Source organism: Montipora foliosa, chromosome 9 (assembly GCF_036669935.1).
Source record: "Montipora foliosa isolate CH-2021 chromosome 9, ASM3666993v2, whole genome shotgun sequence".
NCBI lineage: Eukaryota > Metazoa > Cnidaria > Anthozoa > Scleractinia > Acroporidae > Montipora > Montipora foliosa.
The window spans coordinates 48,752,142-48,774,641 of NC_090877.1; the positions used below are offsets into that span (position 1 = coordinate 48,752,142).

A 22,500-nucleotide genomic window follows, 5' to 3' on the forward strand; every position below is an offset into this window, starting at 1 on the left:
CATGGCTGGTGATGTTGTCTAAGAAGGTGATCTGATCAAACCAGCCATCATCCTCTGATAGCAAAACCCTATTCAAGATTAGAATATCTGAAAATCATACCTTTCCACACTCTCCACAGTGACACATATAGGATTCCTCTCCCCCTATATTGTGTTGATCACAAAAGACACTAAGGTTCCCAAGTTTGAGTAATACTAAGATAAAGGCTTGCTTTTGGCACAAGTCCTGAAAAAGATATGAATTTGCTCACACATGAAACTCATAAATCTTCAGAATGAGAAAATAAATCAAATGTCAATAAAACTGTTTCAAATGGTCTTCCAATACATGCAAACATGAAATATTATTATTGTTACTATCATGTATGTGCACGGATATTGTTTTGACAGGCGTTATGTTGAAGACAAAGAACTTTTCCACAACCTTGCTGCCAAAAGCTTGGAAGTAAAAGGAACTCGAAAGGTTTTAGGAGGTAGTGGACTGCAAATTGGTAAGAGACTTGCAAAAGAAGGCTGTCATGTTCTTGTAGCAGCTGATTCTACTACAGAATCACTGAACATGCTTCCTCAGAACATGTCCTCTGTTGGAAGGATTGTGGATAGTGATGACATTCATTTGCTGTTAGAATATCCTGCATATTTTCCATGGGGCAAGTACAAGTCACGAAGAGCCAACAGATTAGTACTTCACAGTGATGAACACAATCCCTATCTCAGATCACTTGACAAGTTTCAGGAAAAGGTTCAAGAATTTTCCCCGGACATTTTGGTAGTTTCAGGGCTTCACATGCTGGACAACTTCCCAGGATTCAACCCCGGCGATAGTGCCAATATTCTAAATAGGCTTTCATCTTTTCTTGATGCACAAAAAATTCCTGTACATTTTGAGATGGCACCATTTCATCAAGAAACATTCTTTGGTGAACTCATGCGATATATCATACCTTATGCTGAATCTATGGGGATGAATGAACAAGAACTCCCCAATTTATGGAGCAAGTTGCTTTATGGTAACATAACTGTGGTTTCAAGTCAGAAACCTAGGGTAGCAAAGGTATTGGATCTCATGAGGGATGTGTACAAGGCTTGCAAAGATAATTACAAAACAGGGAAAAAGAAGAGACAGCTGACAAGAATACATTTGCATACCCTTGCATTCCAGGCAATCTTAACTACCAAAGGCTCAAACTGGAAAAATACAAAGGCAGCTGCTGCAAAAGCTTCACTTACAGCAACCAGGTTTGTGTGTGGATCAGAGACAATTGACCCCAAGAAATCAAAGTTATTCATGGATGATTCATTTTCCAAAAGTGTAGTTCCAGGCAGCCCCAGGGTCAAATTTAATCCAAGTTCTCCAGTGTCCTGCTGGGATGAAAACGATTATGAAATTTGTGTGGCTCCAGTGTTGGTTTGTACTCAAGTTTTACAAACAGGTGGTGGTGGGGACCACATCACAGCAGGTGGATTGGTTTTGCAAATTTAGCTCAAGGTGTCTGTGCTTTCTTCAATGATAAAATCTTCTATGATTTAATTTTACTTTAATTTTCACTATTCGAAACTCCACACGAGGTACAATGACTTACAATGAGCTAAAATGGCCTACTTAAATGACTTACAATGAAAGAGGAAGACAAAAGAGGATCAGGGTGAAGAGTTTGGTGAGCAGAAAACATCCATTGTGCATTGTCACAATGACCGCCCAAATGACGGCAGCAATTATGCATGTGGTCTTGAAGGCAGAAATAAACTGTGAAAAGACCCTTGGATGGTTTTCCTTTGTTTTAAAGGTTAATTGAAAATGTGCAAATATCAGGCTTTGCTTGGCAATGATAAAATCTTAATTAGAGCAGGAAAAAATGAAGAGAAGATTATAAATACATTATTCTTCCCACAATTTTTTGTTTGGTTCAGAGTGCACAATGAAAATTTTCAACTTGCACAGCAACAAGGTTTTGATTGGTTCAAAGCGCAGAGTGGAATGTTTTTAACCTTTGTATTGCAAACATGCTGCAGTGCAATTAGAGCTACATATTACCTTCTTTTAAAGCTCATTATTGGTCATTGGCTAATTTTAGGTTATAATGTACTTTATTGTAGGTCATTGTACATGTAGATCATTGTAGGTCATTTTAGATCATTGTAGCTCATTGTAGCTCATGGTAGGTCATTGTAGATCACTGTAGGTCATTGTAGATCATTTTAGGCTATTACAGGTCATTGCAAATGCAATACACAGAAAATCTTAACCCCAGGAGATTTGAATTGGGTACAACATTGAATTAGCTGATTTGGTCTATTTTGGTTCATTTTTTCACTGTCCTGCTCTGAATGCTCAGCAAACATTATTTCAGTAACCTCATGAACTAAGTATATGAATGGCAAACAGCTGTTATCAATGAAGTGTGTTCTTTGTGTTCAACAAACATTAAACTATTTTCACTGTTTTTGCACCAGTACAATAATAAAATTGTACCAGCATATACTATTATACTATACTACTATATTGTACAACATATACGGTACATGTTACAGGCGCCTCTACATTTGGTGTTTTTTATTTCCTCACTGTTGTAATTTTTTAATCACTCAAACATGTCTAAATTGTCATACATGTAACTGAATAATAGCAATAACTTTATTGACAATATGTTGGGTCCATACTTGGGATTTAGCATTTCAATATGCATGAATAAGGTGTCTCTTAAAATATGCTCCTAGGTAAATACTGTATGACTCTACACCCCTACTAGTTGAGATAATTGGTTCATAATTTGATGATTGGTAGAAAGGAAATAGACTTACGTAGGACTTGAGACTGTCATCCATGAATAAATTAGATTAATAATTGCTGGCCAACTATTAGCAATAATATTAGTAAAGTTTTGATAGGAAAAACAAAACTTGTTATCACTGTCTTGGCTTGTCATTATGCTGTTGGGTTTATTTTTAGCACATCCGAAAGAGGAAGAGTGCTAACTTTTTCTTACCAGTCCTCACCAGGTTTCTCAAGTTTTTTCCCTCTAACATCTCCCTGCCCCCTCTGGTTACAAATGCCACACAGGCTATCATTGTTGTCACAGGAAATGCTACAGGTAGTGTGGCACTGCTTAATTAAGTCATCAACAGAGACAGTTTTCCTTTAATTTCCCACTATTCTCCCATCATCAAGTTATTCATCCCAATCTATGAACCAAACATGACATGCACTGGAAGTGGCAGAAAGTGGGAAATTCACACCAAGCCAGGTGATTTTTTTAGGACTTGACTGAACAACCATCCAATCACATAAAGCAGAAATGAAATGATCCAACTTCAAAAAACTGGGATTCTGGGAATATACTCCGTGGAAGAAAGGTTCAAAGTCACTTTGAGTTCTACAAGCACTAATCACTTTGGTAGAGATGGGGTGACCCTTGCCAGAAGACTGGGAGATTGGTCTGGCCTTTTGTTTACTCTGGCATAACCAGGGAGATTCTTGATACAGGGCAGAGGGTGCTGGGTTAATGGTTTAACACGGAGATTCTGGGTAACCAAAAAATGTGAAAGCTGCAGTTCCTTTCAACTGGGAAGTGGCATTACTTCTGAAATCATTAGAAAAGATTGTCTTTTATATAACGGAAAATAGAGATCAAGAGCGCATCTCAAAACCAGCCCAAATCAGACAGACAGAGGTAAGGGCAAACCATTAAAAAATAGTGGAGGGGGGTAAAAATTAATCCATGCGGGAATTTTTTAAAGGATGGATTTTTTCTGGGGTGCAAGCCGGGTCGACACGAGAAATCAATAATTTCACAGCAAGTTTTGCTATATTCGCTATTTTTTGGTTCTATGTAATTTGCTGTCATTTGTCGTCACTTAGCAGTTGTGCCGTGTAGTTTATCGCGTTCAGCATGTAGTGATTAGTCGGTATTTGCTTCGTTATCTCGTCTATTCAGTGTACTTTAATAAGTTCTGTTGCCTAATGAGATTTAATTTCCCTTTGTTCACTTCGTCGCTTCATTAGATATTCGTCTTTCGTATAAAAGTATTGTATTTCTTTTTGTAAGGCAGTTGTTGTATCCGGAGTTGCCGTACAGATCTTGCAAGTAGTTTATTTTCGTAGTTTTGGCGTTTCTGAAGTTTGAGTTTAAGTAGGTATCTTGCTTGTATTTGTGTATTTCCTTTTCATGGTGAATCGTTAAGTTAAGTACAAATTTCAAGCTGTGCAGGAGTTTAATTACACAAGCCTTGCACGAATTTTTCATGCTACCTTATTTTGCAGAATTTTCTTTGACGCAATTCCAGGTTCACCTTAATCGTTGCTGTGGTCCGTCTCTAAAGCCTTGTCCGGTAATTTGTCCAGCACGAACGCCATCGTCAGCTGGGGTGCCTGTGTAAACTCGTTTCCAGCGTTTTTCGCTGCTGTGACGAAGTAGTTCTAATTAAATTATGCAATCCGTACGCAGGAGCTTGAAGGCATCAAAATGTGCAGTTAGTTTTGCAGTAAATCTCAGGCAACCGAATGTTTGTTTCACTAAGAATCATCGTTTGTCGAGCAATTCTTCCCTTCCAGTGTTGACGTTATACACCAAGGTAAGCTACCTACCTTTTCACTCAAGTTGCTTTCAACTCAAAAATGTTTTATGACTATCGATTATGTACATACATTTTAAAGCTAAGCTTATATATGGGGTGGTGTATCAAGAAAATCGAATATAAAGTGGAATGAAAACAAACTTCACTAAATGAAGTTTTCTGTTCCCAGTGTTTCCCTTTGCTTGGGATTCCTCACGGTCACAAGGGTAGCGTTTACAGTTTGAAATCCAGCTAAAAATATATTAATTTAAATCACAATAGTCCATTTTACCAGTTGTGTGCTCGATCAGTTACCTGGCCATTTAATGAAAGTTAGGCTGGACTTGACCTTGTTTAGAAACCTAGCTGCTTTTCTTATGTAAATTCTTACTATGAGTAAGTAGCATGACAACAACATCATTAACGTAAGAAAAGGAGGGAAGTCTGTATCATGGCAAAGTCAACACCAGCCTCACTTTCATTTAAAGGCCAGGTAACTAAGTACACAATTGCAAAGAAGTCTATTTTAAAAATTTTTTGTGGTAACTTGTGTCAAAATGAAATGGAAATTTATGTTATTAACCCATAATTTGACTCCTGGGAGTGAGACTAAACAGATTTTACTCTGTCTAACACCAGACGATTTTACTCGTCAACTGGGGGTCTTGTCCTAGTGTACTTGAGGTGTCAACAGGTTAAGAGTCCCACATTGTCTTTTACTTCAGATGGCAATTAATGAACTCTAGCTCATTTCCACGAAAATAAATGAACTTCAGCAACCGTGCTTTTACTTTTTGCAATGAGAATGTCACTCCCAATATCCTGCACAAGTCAAGAAACATCTACCAAACTGGGGATCACTTTTTCTATAACCGACCTGAAGAAGCGTATTGGTCCATGGAATGCCATATTCCATTTCTAATAAGAAGGGGCTCCAACTTGTGATTTTTGTTTAGGGGTAATATGGCCAGTGGTTACTGTGACAGCATTTTACTCTGGGAAGGGGAGAAGATTATCAACGGTCTTGGCCATAGGGTTGTGTGACTGTGTGGATTTTAAATGGATTGAGGATTTGTGCTATAGTTAAATAGAGCCATTGCTCTCACTAGCTTGGTCATTGTTGAAACATTTAAAAGAACAATAATAATACTCCAAGGTAAGAAAATGCAAAGATTACGAAAATAAATAAAACAAGAGGCTTTGGGTAGCCTACACTTTGTTCAAAGGATTTTTATCCAATTTCCTTCCAAGTTCATAGTGTTTCAGTGGTTTTTTTTTTACAATATCTAGTCAATATCCAGTTTAATTCTGTTTTCGGAAATCCAAAGTCCACATTTCGTGTCCTAATGATAGGGGGATGTGTGATCGTAGAATAGTTGTTCACATTTAAAACTGTTGTTAGTGGCATTGATTCCAATAAAGAAATAGTAAGTTCAGATGCTTTACAAGTTTCTACGATATTTCAGAATATTTAATACTTTTTCTTAACAAATTTTTACCAGGAGAATTATAAAACTCTGCAATTAGCCTGGTAAGATGTGTTACCGAGTCATACAATAACTGGATATTGCATTGCGGTTAATGAAATCAGAAAAACTCGTTGCCAGTCATGCATTGATATACATTTTTCCTTTAGTCTGTCATGTAGTCTTCCGTGCTCTAGTGGTCATCACTATTGTTTCTTAATGTGGAGATAATCAGTTCGAGTCCTACTTGGGCTGCAAGTCTCTCTACCAGGCAGAAATCTTATGTATGCGCAGGAAAAATCAGCCGCCCTGCCCTCCCTCCCCGGAAAAAATAAGAGAAAAAAAAAGAAGAGTCAGAGCCAAATCGATTTGTCTACATGTCTCTGGGCATCGTGGCTGGATTAATAACAAATGAAAAGGTTGAGGTAACTGGTAAGGGACATTTCTCATCAGAATTCAATGTACAGTTGTGTATGCTCTTTCCCCCTTAGGATGTCTGCCCATTATGTGATGAAGCCAAGGCTATATTACAAAGTTACAAAAACAGGGTTGGTAATGTATACCTGTCTTGTGTTTGTTTTTCTCAACAAGTTAAAAAAAAAAAAGAAGAAGAAGAAGCTAAGTTGGTAAAAGCACAGGTCCGTGTGGGAGGTTGAGAGTTCAAAGTCAAGACAGACAAAAACCTGGTGTAAAAATAATTAATGAGCATAAACTGCTGCCTTTTTAATGACCTCTGCAAATTGTTACATGTTCTAGTCTTTGTAGGTAAAAAGGTCATTTGTTTACACATCCTTCCTTGTTATTTCAAGAATCAAAAGGAACATGCATTTAAACATATACTGACTTAAATTTCGAACTTGGTGAATGTTGAATTTAAAATTTGTATGTCAGATCATGGTAAGTTGAATGTTGACTTTTGCTAGTAACATACAAGTCAGGGCTAATGAAAACAAATCTGTTTCAATTATTGTGTTGTCAAGTATTAAAATTTAAATATTTATACATTCAATTGTTTTTGTCTTTTTTTCAGTTTCATTTTGAGGAGGTAGACATTACAGAAAATGGAAATCACATTTGGTTTGAGAAGTACCAATATGAAATTCCAGTGTTTCATTTAAATGGATCATTTCTTATGAAGCACAGAGTTAATGAAGAATTGTTGGAAAAAGAACTGAAAAGGTGTGAGAGCAAATAAGAGCCTCACTTCAAGAGAACATGATAATAGTGTTAAATGCACTCCAACAGAATTTTTTGACTTGGCCTTGAGCTGAGCCATAAATTACTGTTGGTTATTGGACATTATACAAGTGAAATGTGAGGCTGTCTAATCAATTTTAGATTATATTAGACATGATGACTGTACATTAAAAGTTAAGACTGTTGTCAAAAATCGAAAATGTATTTTGGGAAAATGTGGAATGCAAAGTCCGATAATTAACTTGTGTATACATAAAGCAAATTGGCTCTTAAGTTGAATAGTTTGTGTTATAATGTCCAGATTTGCGTGATGCCAAGGACTTGTGTCCTGCTACTTAAGAAACGGGTGAGGCTAAATCGCGTGGTTGGGTGGTGGGTGGTGGGTCGTGGGTCATGGGTTGTGTTTGTTTGAAGATAAAAAAAATATATATAATTATTAGCTCCCTCAGTGCCTAGGTCCTAGGTCTTTGTCTGTTTCGAGAATTTTCAGACAATCCCTTTTTCGCTATTATTTTGCTCAATACTAGTTTTTCTGATAACCCTCACTTGCTTCTGTTCACTTTTTTATCCTATTCCCTTTTTGTGGTGTCTTAATGTTAAACTACTCAAGATTGATTTAATTATTGTACTATCATATCAGGGCATCTACTGGTAATTAAGTTTACTATATTTTGCCCTTTTTCCTTGTTTCTGGACTCCCATAAGTCTGTAAATTTAGTGTTATTAATGGAGATGAATAAAATCAATCAATCAATGTTTCAAGAATTTCCAGTCGTTGATTAAAAAAATGGGTTATGGTTAGGGACCCACACATATGATCCTTAGATTTGATGAAGCTTCACTGATATTATTGTTTTTGCCTTTGTTCTTGTCCCATTTGGATATGCACTAAATGAATTAACCTCTATTACTCTCATCAAATTGGATTGCACAGAAACATTGCACCAAGAATATCTGGTGTAACTGTAAAATGCTAAGAATGAGAATATGGGTTGAACCTTCAATATTCAATGATTTCTTTGATGATCTATTTGATAGTAATGAATGTACATGTAGGAGGATAAAAATGCACTAAACACACCTGTTTACTTTAGGTTATCATTCCAAAAACCATTTATATAGACCTTATTCATAAATGGCAGTCAATTTATAATTCTTTTGTTGAAGTGCAAATTAGCCTACCAAGCCTCAATACCATACAGTGAATTGAAAAGATTTTTTGCGCTAAAATGAGGCTTGGTAGGCTAATTTGCATGTGGACAAAAGAATTATAAATGTGACCGCCATTTATGAAAACGGTCTATAAAGTATTTTTTTTAAATCTGAAGCTGAAATCAGTGTCATGATGTGAGATGTGTTTGATGTCTGTTCTCCACTTTGCCAGTTTTTCTCTGGTACAACCTCATTCCCAGGGTTCTCTCCTAGGAGTAGAAGATAACCCTGGAAACAAGGTTGTCTGATGGTAATCCAGTGATCAGACATGTTCAGAAATGCCTCTAATTAGATGCAGGCGGATTTCAATAAGAATCACAAAGTGTCCCCTCGATCTTCTCTGCTACTTTCAACATGCCTCGCGTCTCGGAATACAGACAATTATTATTAATGTCACAAAGTGTTCACCTGAATGCTGCTCCTCAAGTAAGGATAAACAGCTGTATTCATTTTGTTAGCTACAAATACATAGCGCTAACCTTTAACCCTTTCACTGCCAAAAATGCAAATTGGCACTTATAGATTTTACTCTGTCTACCGCCAGACGATTTTACTAGTCAATGGGGGAGCCCTCGGCAGTGAAAGGGATAAAGCTTTGACACCCAAACTGGCCTGAACTGGTCAGACTTTACTCGTCAATGGGGAACCCCTGGGAGTCAATGGGTTATCCTTACCACATTGTTGGAAATAGGTAGCAAAGGCTAAAACACTTCGTGTTGAATGTCAAAATTGGGCATGCATCTAATCAGGTGCAATTATTAGAGCAGTTGCTCAGATTGCAGTTTTTCAATATGAACGTGAAGTCTGCCCTTCTGTATGGCTGGGAAACCTGGAGATTGACGAAACTACTGATCAAGAAACTGCAGACATTTATTAACAAGTGTGTAAGAAAGATCCTGAATATCCGTTGGCCAGAGGTCATTTTAAACGAAGAACTATGGGGAAGGACACATCAGAGTTGTATGGAAGAAAGCATCAAGAGAAGAAAGTGGAAATGGATTGGGCATACGCTACGGAAGCCTGAGACCAACATCACCCGTTCCGCCCTCGAGTGGAATCCTTAGGGTTCAGAAGAAGAGGTCGCCCAAGGCAATCCTGGAGGCGGAGTGTGCAAGATGAGCTCACCAAGAAGAATATCACTTGGTTAGAGGCAAAGAGAACTGCCAAAAATAGAGTCAGGCGGAGGTCCATGGTTGACGCCCTCTTCTCCCCATTAGAAGCAAAGATGGCCTAATTAATTCATTCATTCATTTATTAGAGCAGTTGCACTTTGCTAGGTAAGCTTGAGGCTGCTGTAAAATGATTATTGTTTTTGTTCTTGTTCTTGTTGTTATTATTATTTTTATACCACACCTAAATATCTGATGATGATGATAGATATAATTTCTACTTTCATCCTCAAAGCTTTCCCAGTCTAAAGTGAGATCTTGGCTCTAGTCTATTTCCTCAATTTCTTTACTCTTGCTGTTACCATCCCACTGTACAGCAATGTCTGTCAGAAAGCAAGCCTTCTCTTTCTTCACAATGTCTGGTCTTCTTGCACTTATTACTGTATCTGTTTGTCCTTTTTCTACCCTTATTGCATCTTATTGCTTGCTGCAAAAATAAATTATAACAGGATACCCACCAATCTTACTTTTCAAATCCAAACACCTCCATCTCACTCAAAACAAAATTCTCTGACCCAGTCAGAAAGGTTGTGGCTTTCTGTCCTGGTGGTACCTGGTAGCTGTTGCTAAGTTTTGAGTAACAGCTGTTAGAATGTGGATTATTTGTAATGCGCAAATCATGTCCTGCTCCAAAGATGGGCCCATGGCTACTACTGCAGTAAATGGCATGGTTCATTTTTTCTGGTATAAGAGACATCTTGGTGAAATTTAGGCCGCTTGGGTTGACAAGGCTGAACAGGAACGAATTTGGATCTTTTTTGTATATTCCGATTGACAGAGCTGAAAATAAAATTAATGTAACATGATGCAAAAAGTAAAAATTGGTTAACCCTTAGCCTGCGAGCAGGCTCTCCGAGTCCCTTGGAGAACTTTGCTCTGCCTTATTCTAACTTACAGACTGTAGTGTCTGCTAAAATGCAGACTGCAGACCACAGACTGATTTGACCTCAATAACAAGATGGACGTTTGGAAGGTCGGTGGGATAGGGAATACCTAATATTGGTGGACTGTGTGAGGTTACCTTGCATTTGATAGTGGCAGAGCAGCTGCAAACATATTTCTCCATAGCCACACATCGAAATGACCAAATTAGAAGTTTTTACTTAAACAGTGCATTACCCACCTGAGTTTAAGAGCAAGTTTCTTTAAGGTTTTCTTTTGTGTATATGTGGATTTTTTAATAAAACCAATTTTGAATATTTAAGAGGGTGGCAAAGTCAAAAAAGGTTGGAATTATCAATGATGTCACTGCAAATCTCTTTTTTACAGGTATAGGTGTTGGGTGTCTGTGGTCTGCAGTTTGTGTTTGGCAGACACCGATTTTAACTTTGCTAACTTGATGTAATATCTGAAAAATACCATGGTATCTCTGGTAGTTTCCAGTGTTTAAAGCCTTGTTAGCAAAAACAGCCATGCCAAGGGGAGTTAACCAAATGTGCAGTGGACATCAAATTATTTGTGATGACAAGAAATAGAAAGTCGTTTAGATTAGCTACTATGCACCTTTACAGGCTCATAGTAATAATATTATTATTGTATATAGGGAAGATATCTGTTTATAAACATTGCTTTTGTTATTCAAATGTGCCAACAACAAGAACAAAAGACACTTTGTTTCGACAGGCAATGAGGCTCTGGTTGGCACATAATGACAACAGGTGACGTCAATGATATCTTCCCTAATAAAAAGTATATTAAGCCGTTGACTCCTGAACCGAAACCCGCTGACAAGCAAAATTTTCCACTGACGAGCAAAATAGTCTGGCGTTATGTTAAGTCTCTCTCCCAGGGGTCAATGGGGTCTATATGTCAAATGGACATGAGATCATGATCCTACTTACATTCCCACTGTACTTCTGTGTAGCCTCCAAATATATTATTTCCATTTTTGCCAACGATCACAGTCGGTCCTTTGCGGTCACAGCACTTGTGAAAATTAGCAGCGGCCCAGCCATCGCGAGAGGCACGATAGATAAGGACATAGTCATGGCTGGCACTTGCTAGGGTACTTTTCAGCCAACCAATCAGGGTTTGGCGATGTTCTGTGGACAAAATGGTTGACTCTTGAAAAGGCTGACATTTAAGCACGTCAACGATTCCTTGAATCTGGTAGAACTCGGCTTCGTTTAACAACTCTTTTCGAACGATCTTGTCTTCGGGTACAACAAGCTTCCCCGAACGCAAGTAATTGAGGATGTACCGGAAGTGAGTTCCATCGCGATCAATAAAGTAAGATCCATCCTCAGAAGGCTTTGTATCAAATCTCCCGGAGAACATGGCGTGTAACATTGAACCTGGATCTCTCTTCATAGTTTCCAAGCTTGTGGTGAAGAACTGGCCCCCTATGTTGAGATTTAGTGTTTTAGAGAAGTGAACATGCTCGAGTTTCTTTGCCACAGTCTCAAAAGCTTCTTTTTCCGTCCGAACTCTCAAAGTTTCCCGCTTTAAAATCTCAAAAACTTCTTTGATATGACCATTAACCTGGGCAAGCTCTCCTTCGACTTCCAAGTCAACTTCTTCCACAGAAAATTTGGACTTATCCGCCATCTTTTTTAGAATACACATCTCGTGATCGTACATGAATGTAAATGAAAACCGCTGGCCATGGAATTTCCCCCGTACAGGATACCGGGATACCGGGATTAACACCGGGATTACGTACCCTAGCCTAAAGAGTCGCCTGACCCAGTTAGCGGCCAAACATGACATCAAGGCGTTTTAGGATTTTGAGGAGGGAAGGAGAAAATGAACGGTCGACGTGCGGAAAATTACATTCCTGGTTCTTCTTTAAGTGCGAGAAGGTCATTTCTCAGTCTAGGTCCCAGACCCCTATTGTTTACGATATATATATATAGTTTTTAAAAATTGTGACGGTCACTTTTGAAAATGTGTGGCGACTAGCATACGAAACGTCAAGTTTTATAAAAATGCGTTGGAATACAATGTTTATCACCGCTGTTTGTGTTATTTTCTTAAAAAATGATGAGCTACGGTTTTGGCTGAAATGTTGGAACGATTCTGCTTAAAGCTCAAATTGTAAAGAGGTAAATTTTAACCTTTAGTAAGCTTGCATCGTTCGATCCGGCTTAGGCTTACGGCATAATTGTGAGAATACTTATCCGAGAAACGAGAATCGGGTGTTTAATTCACCGTGAACTGTTTCGTGATTTTGCTTCATGTTTTTGTTTGCTTTTTTTGGCGGGAGCAGGAGCCCGAGAAATTATAACAACGGACTGTAAATATAACTTGGCAGAGCACGGTACAACAACTAATCTGGATTGCATGATTCACTGAAACGTGAGCCTTCGACACATGGCCTCGCTAGCCTTAGAACAGCTTTGGTCAATCAACACGGCGAAAACTAGCTCGGAAATCGTCGCAGAAGGTCGCGAGACTCTTCCCAATGTAAGACTTCTGATGAGTTTCTATATGGCAGACGGCTGTAGCTGTTAAAAAACGTACGAAAATTTGTTTGTGTAAGAAAGTTCTTTTTTTTTTTCGTGGAACGTGAAATGGCCTTTTCATTGTTTCTGAAATGTGAAACGGCCATTTTACTTTCCGTAAAACGTGAAAAAGGTAATGAAGAACCCCTTCCCTTTACCACCCTTATGTATGACAGCAGGGTCCCCACAGCCTCCCGCCATATCGCTTCCTATGCAGGCTAGCCGGTCTTCCAATAGGCAGTAATCATGCCGAAAAGATGGAAAGTAGGTAAGACATTATTTCATGACAATAAAAAGTAACAGCAGAAAAAAATTGCAACTATCAACCGTTCAAAGTACGGAGCCAAGAAATTGATACTGTAGAGGAATAACAAATAAACAGCATTCGAGACTTGTAATCGCGCGACGTTCCATGGACGAGTTGTTTGGCAAACTGGGCCCGGTTGTTCAAAAACCGATTAATGCGATTAATGCTCATCCCAGATTAAAAATTTACCAAGGAGTTTATTTCTCTACTCCCAAATGCTGTTCAACGCTGATATTTGGCAAAACTTTACATTAGAGGAAGTCAATTTCGAAAAAATAAGCGAAAGAAACTTTGACCAAAAAGTTCAAAAAATGAAACCAAAGTTTACGCTAATCCTGGATTAAGTTAATCGGCTTTCGAACAACTGGGCCCTGGGGAAAAACCATCTTTCCATGGTCAGATACTAAATTCTATATTCGGCAATAAACAGCGCTTCTAAACCTCAAGTGCGTAACTTGAGTTACCTAATTGTGACACAAGTTATCCGCACATCTGCTTGTGGAATCGTATTAACCTTCCAACCGCGTTCCCAGGACTTTTCACCGCCTTCTCTCGGCGGTGAAAAGCCCTGGGAACGAGGCTGATTGACCGTCACGAGAATTTTTGGGCAACTGTATACAGCATTTTAATCATATTGGATATCTTTCCTTTATCGAGGGTAAAATGTTTGGAAAAATCGTAGGACGTATCAGAACCAAAATGGCGGCACTCAGCGAAGAGTAAGGTACATGGTATGGAATGTTTTGCAGACTTTGTTGCCACTTCTGGGCTTTTAGCGTGGATTGCTTTTGCATTTATTTGGCGTTAGAAAGAAGATGTGCAAATATCAAACTGTGGGATGTAACCCATTATTCGCGTTGTTCTTAAAATTTTCCAGGTTTCCACGGTACTTGGTAAACAAAGCTTGTAATTCCTTGAGCATTTCCTGTTCCAGCTGTTCAAGGGTCTTGTCCTCTCCTTTCTCAGTCATAGGGATGTTTTCTGTAGAATTGCCTTCTAAGGAGAGAAGAAATGGTTAATTACTTTTGAGTATTGAAGTTAAAATACAGTACCAGACAAAACATCACCTTTACCCTAGCTTACCCGAGAGGAAAAAGCCTGCGTTGCCCATCGGGCGCTGATATTCATTTGGTGCTCTCACCAGAAGCTTTCTTCAACTTCACTACGCTTTCAGTGTAAAAAGCCGATTGGCTACCTTTTTTCGGTTCATTTACTTAACTTTCGGCTGTTGTGTTCCCTTTTCATCACAACCTTTCAATAAGAACGTTTTTTAAGTTCAGTAAGATAAACCAAACATTTGAGACATGAAGGGGTTGATTTTTTTCAAACGTTGGCCGTGTAGCACTTGTATTTCAATAGAAATATCTATTAGAGCGTGCGTAATTGTAAATGTTTTAGTTATTCCCATGTTTTCCGTCTGAACGTTAGCCCTAATAATGGATATCACAGGGAGCGTAGAAGGACAGAAAAAACTTTGACTTGGGTAGGAATTGACTGAAAAGGTTTTTACTTCCCAATTTCCTCTTCTTAACCTTGTGACAAGAAGATGGTATTCTGGATAGGAAGACTGATCGTGCCATCATTTTGGCGGATTGTATCAGAAGTCGTCAGAGGTAAAAATTTGTTCTTCTTTCACCGTTGTTGTATTGATCTTTACTCTTTTATCATCACTGGGGTTTGGCATTTCACATATGATGAAATCTGTGTCGTAAATCTGGTCGTGTGATTAGTTTTGCAACAAAAGTTACAATTACGAGAGAGATTGTTCGGTCTGATAGATGAGAAAACCAGGAACGTGATTAAAACCATGGACCAATCGATTCAATTCAAAACCCCATGGTACTTAAAACTGAATGAGTGCCTAGACTAGAACTGAAGTGCTTCGTTTAAATGTCATCTCCAAATACTAAAAGCTCTGCGATTTTTCCAGGTAAGAGGCATAAATCATATTCCCTTTTTTCACAAAACCTGTTCATAGTTAATTAGAACCCACGATCTGCTCGCGATGTGCAGGGAGTGTGCACGGTACCCTGTGTGGTGCCAGCATGTCGGTCTGTTTTGAAAATTAGATCAGTTAAAGGCTTCTGGAAAAATAAAGACACCAGTCAGCCAAAATGGCCTCGGGTCTTTGTTTGTCAGCGATGGTGTCGATTTTAGAGTGGAGCATAGTTTTATTAGCCACCAAGTCTCACCTTTCTCTCTGCGTTTGCATAAGCCAGGCCTGAAGTAAAGAAATTCCGCTGCTATACCCACAACAACGATGAAAGCAACAAGACCGATACAAAAGTACAACGAAGGAAAAAACAGATCGCCCGTAGGATCAAATATACTCTGGGAATTCTGCACGGCTTCATCTCCACCGCCCTCCTAAAAAGAAGCACACAAGAAACCGTGTCATGGTCTCGATTATTACGTTACTTAAAAAAAAAAAATCATTAAAGCGGTTTAACCCATTGACTCCTAAAACCGCCTCCCATCGCCTGGCGTTAGACAGAGTAAAATCTAAAAGTCTCACTCCTAGAGGCCAATGGGTTAAGTACGGTGTCGAAAGCAGTTTAAGCCATTGGCTCTGTTTGAGTTTCTACTCTTGATGAGTGGCTTTAAAAAATCGCTATATATTAACCGCAAACCGTAAGAGGCAAAAGTGAAACTTGCGGAAGTTCCTTGCAGGAAATTTCCCTCTCTTGACGGCGGCTCCGTGCCTTTTGCTTCGCGTCACGATTGGCTCATTTGATCGTCCGCATCTCTCGTGATTTGGCCCGAGGAGTCGTTGCATGCTCTTGGGTCTTACGGAACCCGATTGAGGCGTGTAATAATCTGTAATCAAGGTTCTTACTAAGAATCAAGCTCTACAAAGTTAGGTTGTAAGAGGTAAATATCGATTCTCAAGCGAGAAGAGCTCAGTCACATACATATTTAAAGGTTGCCATGCAAAGGTTCCACTACCTTGAGTGTGTTCTTGAGTTCCTTTCGAATGAAGTCGTACAGCATATATTTGTCTTCCGCTATCAAAGTCTTGAAGCACTTTGCCAAAGAAGTATCGTTTACCATGGCCCCGTAAGAGAGCTCTTCTTCGCTATGTACCTCATCCGTTTTGAAGTCACTGCCTGGAAACAGTGTTTTGGTGTAATAGTTTATCTGGTAATTATCCAGTAATACCCCTGAAACACGGACCAAATCGACAGTAAAACTATGACTAAATCGCATCGAAAAACAATAGTGCAGTATTTCGAATGATTGTAAACTTGAACAGCGACGAATAGTCACTTCCAAATAGACCTTTGCACTATTATGTCATCTCGTTCACTTTGGGCAAACTATCATAGAAATCGCTCTGACAAAGGTCTAATTAATGCTCGAAATGTCAGCACACAAATCGTTACCATCCGTTGTAACGGTGTTGCCTCACACTCAACAATCAAAGTGTGACTACTCATTTAAATTTATTCGTTTTCTTCCTTGTGCCATCCACACTAGGGAATTTAAGATTTACGAAAACGTCACCTCAAAATAGAGCGGTTTTCAAATGAGTGTCGTAAAACCAAAACCAAAGTACTTTCGCCAATCAAAAAGGACGGAGACAATCCAGTAAACCAATCAAAACATATTCGACACAAAGCGCGGGAAAATGTGCACACTCAATTGAAAACCGCTCTATAGAGCGATTTTCAATTGAGTGTCGAAAGTAATTAGCGAATTACTTTGGTTTTGCATTACTTCACTCGGTGATTGGTTCAAAGTTCTCGTGCCACTTTTTCACCTAATCAGAACTGAAACCAAAACCAATCGTGGCTCGCGCGTGCACATTTTCCCGCACTTTGTGTCGGCTACGTGTAATTACTTCGAGTTTTGATTGGTTTACTGGGTTGTCTCCGCCCCTTTTGATTGGCCAAAGTAATTACTTTGGTTTTGGTTTTACGACACTCATTTGAAAACCGCTCTAAGTTCACACTATCCTAAGTCTTAGTCGTAGCCGTCGCCGTTTCTTAAATTCCCTACTATCTAATCAGACGCCAAGAAAAGCCATATTCTGGCTTCTGATTATTCTGCACGAACGAAAGAGGGAAACACTTTGGTCTGCAAAAATGTGGCATCCGTCGATTTTTTTCGCCGGCGATCTTTGGGAAATCGTAGCTTAAATGGGCGGTCGTGTTGACTTACTTTACAACATCTTAAGGGTGCGTTCGTTTGACCCTATTCCGGAATAAGAATACATGGAGTGATGATTTAAAACGGCATGTTTGGCGTTTTGAAGCAACAAGGATAATAAAGATATATTTAAAATAGCATTTTAGCAGGTGTTTGACAATCTTAATGTGAATCTCCGTAAAAACGAAGGATTTCTAATTTCTATTCCACATACTCCTATTCCAAATGTCCTACTTTCACGTTATTGCTTCTTAGAGGACGACACAGAAATGTGTTAAATTGTAAAATGAAAAAGCGCAAAGCTATTGTTTTAGCCCCTTGAATACGCAGTTTTGTGGCGTTTTCGCTGCCGTTGCAGTTATCTTTCCTTGATTAAGCTGCCTTTGCCTTAGAAGGGTCTGCACCTTCGATATCTCCTCGGTCCAAGGCAAGTTTCATTTCCTCAGCAGAATCATAAACTGAAAAATAACAAAAGAGACGACGAAAGTAACAAAAAGTCAACTCCCGTTTTCGCAGACTTAGCAATTAGCAATGAACAGGGTAGAAGGTATCTTACAATAGCAACTTTCCATTCTAAAAACACTGGATTTTTGGTATGAAAATGATCCACCGTCACAGTTATCTCAAAGTTAATTTCGCCAAACTATATGACTATGAGACGGAAGAAAAGTACATTATGAACACTCTAGGAAACGTACGATTTAATGAAACGCGAGCTCCCGCCCTATGAAGAGGACGGGGATGCTCGTTGCCACGCTTAGGGGTGTAAATTTCGGATTTTGGTCTCACTTAAGGTGTTCTAGGCAAAACGCCATCATATGTAGCCGTGAAGGTCTCGTTTAGGGTTGCACGCGAAGAAATATTTCAAAAAATATAACATATGTCTATATACGGTCTCTTTTAGGGGTCAAAAACCTGAACCACGCGCAGATTGGTCTTCTTTAGGAGTTTAATTCCAAAACTTTTTGTCACATTTGTTTCAAAATGTTCGAAGATCGAAGAAAGCGTTTGTATTGGAAAAAATGAATTTCAAAATCGCCTTTAAAAACACCCAAGTAACGAGTTAAATAAAACAGAGGCATAAAACTCTCACCGATTTTCACTCTCGATTACCTCTTAAATCGGCTTGTTGTCGCATAGCTAATGTCATTTCTATCGAACGCTCAAGAACACCAACCTAAGACGGAAAAGCATATGAGGCATTACAGGTGTATCCGGGTTATTCAGGATACCCCGGTTATTGACCTCTAATGCTATACCATGATATACCACTTAAAACGTCACTTTCAATAAATATATATTGAATTACATTTTTCTATTGTGTGAGATACAAGACCACAATAGTGAACCGGGGCAGTCAAATTAAGGCAATTTTTTCATGATTATTTCCCAAGAAAAGTAGGAGGTCTATAATCTCGTCATAAATAATCATGATTTGCATGGGTGTATACGCTGTTAAAGACTGCTAAAATAGTAGCTGTTTGTACTCTTCAGTATAAAAATACAAGTTCGACACAAATCTTCAGGGACTGGAAAGTAGACTTAAAGCAAAATCCCATTCTGCACATTACAGTGAGTACTAGAACCATAACTGGTAAGAAAGCCAACGGAAAAAAACCCCACAATTTTCCCAGCAAGGAAATTTGATCATTGTACCTTTTAATGTTTTCCAGAATACAAAAAAAAAAAAATGAATCGAAGATTTGCAACGAATCTAAAGATTGCGGTTGGCCTGGAAGTGATTGATGTTACTCTTTTAACCGAATCAATGCCTCCTAGGCCCCGTCCACAAGTATCCGGATATTTTTGAATCCGCAACTTTTACGCTCTCCAGAGTGGATGTTTTTTAATCCGATAGGTGAATCCGGAACCGTGTGGACGCCAAATCCGGATGACGTAACAAGATCGAGCCCAGTTTGTGACCTTGAAATTAATTCTCAAGATGGCTGCCGAGGGCTTCATGGCGCATGCTCTGTTACCTCTATTTCCTTGAGGAGTCCGAGTACTAGAGTGAATTCGGATACGTTTTGGATACGTGTGGACGGGCAAATTCGATTTGAATACGGTACGTGTGGATGGAAATATTTTTGAATTCGGAAAGAAAAAGTTGCGGATTCAAAAATATCCGAATACGTGTGGACTTGCGCCAACTGGCGAGGAAGGGTACGCGCTCTCTCTCTTTCTCTATTCAACCTTTTTTAATTCGCACCCCTCCCCCCTCCCCTTTTAGTAATTGCCATGGGGAGTGTGTGGTGCCATGAGCTCACGTTCTAAATGTCGTTGTCTATTTTCTAACCTTGGAGCCTGGTAAACTTTTCTTGGTGTCGAGGCTAATGGTGGTAAGTGAAGTGGTTAATGTAGCAGTGAATATTGAGCATATGCAGATCCCATTTAGAATCCAGATTACAGCGAACATCCGTCCCAAAACGGACCTAGGAGCTCGATCACCATAGCTGCAGATTTACATAGGAAAGAAAAGAACAGTCTGATTTAGTTGTACAAACGTGTGAGTTAACAAGTAAAAAAGAATTAAATATACAAACTTTTCTAGCACTAAAGAATGTAGCTCCATTATACATTAAGGGAGAACCTCGTTCTCCCTTAATGTATGAACGGCTGGGAACGAGGTTGGTATTTTATCTCTTCATAGATGTAACACAATATCATATGGATCTAAAATCAATTAGATTTAAGGGCCTAACTTATGGAATTCTCTTTAAGATAATATTAGATTATCTCAAGACTTGAGTTCTTTTAAAAACCTGATTTACAAAATTGACTTTGCTGGTATGCAATAATAAAGTTATTCCTTTTTTAATACTACTTAATTTTATTTCAATTTTATCCCATTTTAGTGTTAATGTACTTGAGGTATTTTGTATCCAGTTTTAGTTTTTGTCGATATTTCATGGTTGCTTAGTAACGCTAGCGACATGCGCATTAAGGATATAGGCTCGCCATGTGCTCTTGCCAAATGGTTGACGTTGTACATCAAGTTTGTTTGTTGTTATAAATAAATTCTGTTGAGATTTCAAGACAGTTTTAGTAGTCGATCTTTGCTCGCTCAAACTAGCACCAGTGTGCTATGTATTGTCAGAAAGTTTCAATTAAGATTCTAATCTAATCAAATCTAAAACTCACCGCAATATGAAATTTGACAAAGAATTCTATGGAGCAAAAGTTTAGTGAGCGTACGGCTTTTTTGTCTTATCCTCGTCCCTTCCTTTTGTTCTGCTCAGTGTTTTGACGATTTCACTTTTAAATGTGGGCTCAATTATCCACCAGACCACACGGAATGGTAATAGTAACGATACTCATACAGCGCATTTTCAGAAGGGCTTTACATTTCTCATTTTTATGGAAGAGAGAAGACATCAGCACCGTTATCAGTCCATCAAGGATCTCACACAGTCCATCCAACCAATTACGAATATTGTGTGGGTTCTTACACGTACCACAGGGTTATGAACATTCAAGGACTGTTACAGGAGTCCTCGGGTTTATCGTCCTTATCGAAGAACACTAGGGTCTAACTATTTTCAGATGTCATTACGAAGTCAGCGCTTTTTAAACAGTTATTTCAAGACCCTCAGTTTAAACCCATGATCTCCTGCACTGTAATCCGATGCTCAACCATCTTGCATCGAGTCAACCGATCGGCGGATAAGGCTATAAAAAACCGAAGCTTTTAAACCTTAAAGGTCTTCTGCTCCTGTACCATGGATTGGATTTCGGCTAGGAAAAAGCAAAGAGCAAAGACAAAAAAACTAACTCAAATAAAGACTGTCACGTTACCCCACTGTTGTCATGGATACAAATGCCCACCAGAATCCTTCCCAAGAACCTCTGAAAAAAGTGCGGGGAAATTCCTGTTCGTTATACCATGTATCCTGAAACGGAAAAGCAGCTCGCTACTTACTCGAATTTTACTCTGCGGATCCAAAAGGTCTTACCCTTCATTTGGGGCTGATTCATTCTATGTTTTTTTATTCATTCTAATGTTATCAACTGATTAAAACTAATGTGAAAGACTTTTAAATATAAAATAACGATTTTCAATGCTGCAGACATGTTTCTTGAACTTCAGTGCAAGTGTTACATCAGATGCAAATCTGAAATATATAAATATCTGATAAATGTTAATTGAAGGAAACACACTTGCCTCGTTTCTTGTTATAACAATGGTTTCACCACAATATCTGGTCGAGTTTAGTCCTTTGAAAGACTTGTTTACTGATCCGGCAATTTAGTCTTCAACGTAAAATAGTCCACTTACCAAGAACCACAGAAAGGCACCTGCCAGCAAAGAAAGAAGAATTGCCAGTATCAACACGGGCCAAGCTTCGAAAACAGACATCAGTAGTTTCTTGGGGTAGCTCTCTCGCTGGCCCCTGGGAACCACAAAGGCAATGCTGGTCGAAGGCATTAAACTGATCAGGTTTCTCTCCATATCTGCCGCCTCCTGTTTGTCTACTATGATAGGGTAGATCACGTGGGAGTCACGAGCCGTGCTTAGAAGCCGCTCTGCGTGTTTTTCTGGTGGATAATGAGAAATGTTCCAACAGGCTGGGATTTCATTGCCACAGCACTTGCCTAACATCAGTATCAATACATCTGTGGAGGAAAAAATATTGATTTACCGAGCGTGGGGGTGGGGGAGAGGGATTGCGGAAAGAGTCCAACGTCCGATATTAACAACTTAGGATAAAGAAACTGTTTTGCTAAGATCAACCGGTTATTGAAAACTAAAACTCATGATGAAAAATAAAAAGCTGACGTTTAAAAATCGTCAGAAGAAACTCCAAGCATTACCTCACTCGTGAGACAGCATTCGCTCGAGTAGCCAGCTTTTGAATCTGGGCAAAATTTTAACTTCTGTAAACTAATTCGTAAGTTTGAAAAAAAAAAAAACCTAAAACAAGCTACTGGATCCCGTCATACCATTTCGACCTGAACAAGTTTACAACGTTCGGTGATCGTACATCATATTTGTTGGTTGCCAC

At 38.9% G+C, this 22,500-nt stretch overlaps 4 protein-coding genes across 5 annotated transcripts in view; 2 read left to right on the plus strand and 2 right to left on the minus strand.

The window, feature by feature from the left end:
- The window catches only part of LOC137969412 (ADP-dependent glucokinase-like), a 4,387-nt gene extending 1,477 nt beyond the window's left edge, over nucleotides 1-2,910 (plus strand). Inside the window, exon 2 of the mRNA XM_068815631.1 lies at nucleotides 391-2,910. Coding sequence (XP_068671732.1) covers nucleotides 391-1,483 — 1,093 coding nt within the window. The 3' untranslated portion in view covers nucleotides 1,484-2,910. The remainder of the gene's footprint in view (nucleotides 1-390) is intronic.
- Nucleotides 2,911-4,402: 1,492 nt separating this feature from the next.
- On the plus strand, nucleotides 4,403-7,982 carry LOC137972000 (glutaredoxin-like protein C5orf63 homolog). Its single transcript, XM_068818790.1, has 3 exons — nucleotides 4,403-4,572; nucleotides 6,512-6,568; nucleotides 7,051-7,982. The coding sequence occupies exons 1-3, from the start codon at nucleotides 4,429-4,431 to the stop codon at nucleotides 7,213-7,215; spliced, it is 366 nt and encodes a 121-aa protein (XP_068674891.1). The 5' UTR covers nucleotides 4,403-4,428; the 3' UTR covers nucleotides 7,216-7,982.
- A 1,681-nt stretch (nucleotides 7,983-9,663) lies between these two features.
- LOC137971999 (uncharacterized) lies at nucleotides 9,664-12,425 on the minus strand. Its single transcript, XM_068818789.1, has 2 exons — nucleotides 11,440-12,425; nucleotides 9,664-10,378 (listed from the first exon to the last, which is right to left on the minus strand). The coding sequence occupies exons 1-2, from the start codon at nucleotides 12,305-12,307 to the stop codon at nucleotides 10,062-10,064; spliced, it is 1,185 nt and encodes a 394-aa protein (XP_068674890.1). The 5' UTR covers nucleotides 12,308-12,425; the 3' UTR covers nucleotides 9,664-10,061.
- A 1,532-nt stretch (nucleotides 12,426-13,957) lies between these two features.
- Nucleotides 13,958-22,500, minus strand: part of LOC137971998 (uncharacterized) — a 12,869-nt gene continuing 4,326 nt past the window's right edge. The window contains exons 2-9 of one of the 2 annotated variants that reach the window (XM_068818788.1): nucleotides 21,774-22,111; nucleotides 21,293-21,387; nucleotides 19,794-19,950; nucleotides 18,611-18,674; nucleotides 17,902-17,955; nucleotides 16,295-16,509; nucleotides 15,541-15,715; nucleotides 13,958-14,341 (exon numbers count right to left, since the gene is read on the minus strand). In XM_068818788.1, coding sequence (XP_068674889.1) covers nucleotides 14,175-14,341; nucleotides 15,541-15,715; nucleotides 16,295-16,509; nucleotides 17,902-17,955; nucleotides 18,611-18,674; nucleotides 19,794-19,950; nucleotides 21,293-21,387; nucleotides 21,774-22,111 — 1,265 coding nt within the window. In that variant the 3' untranslated portion in view covers nucleotides 13,958-14,174. Of the gene's footprint in view, nucleotides 14,345-15,540; nucleotides 15,716-16,294; nucleotides 16,510-17,901; nucleotides 17,956-18,610; nucleotides 18,675-19,793; nucleotides 19,951-21,292; nucleotides 21,388-21,773; nucleotides 22,112-22,500 lie in introns of both variants that reach the window. The other variant, XM_068818787.1, reaches the window with a different exon arrangement.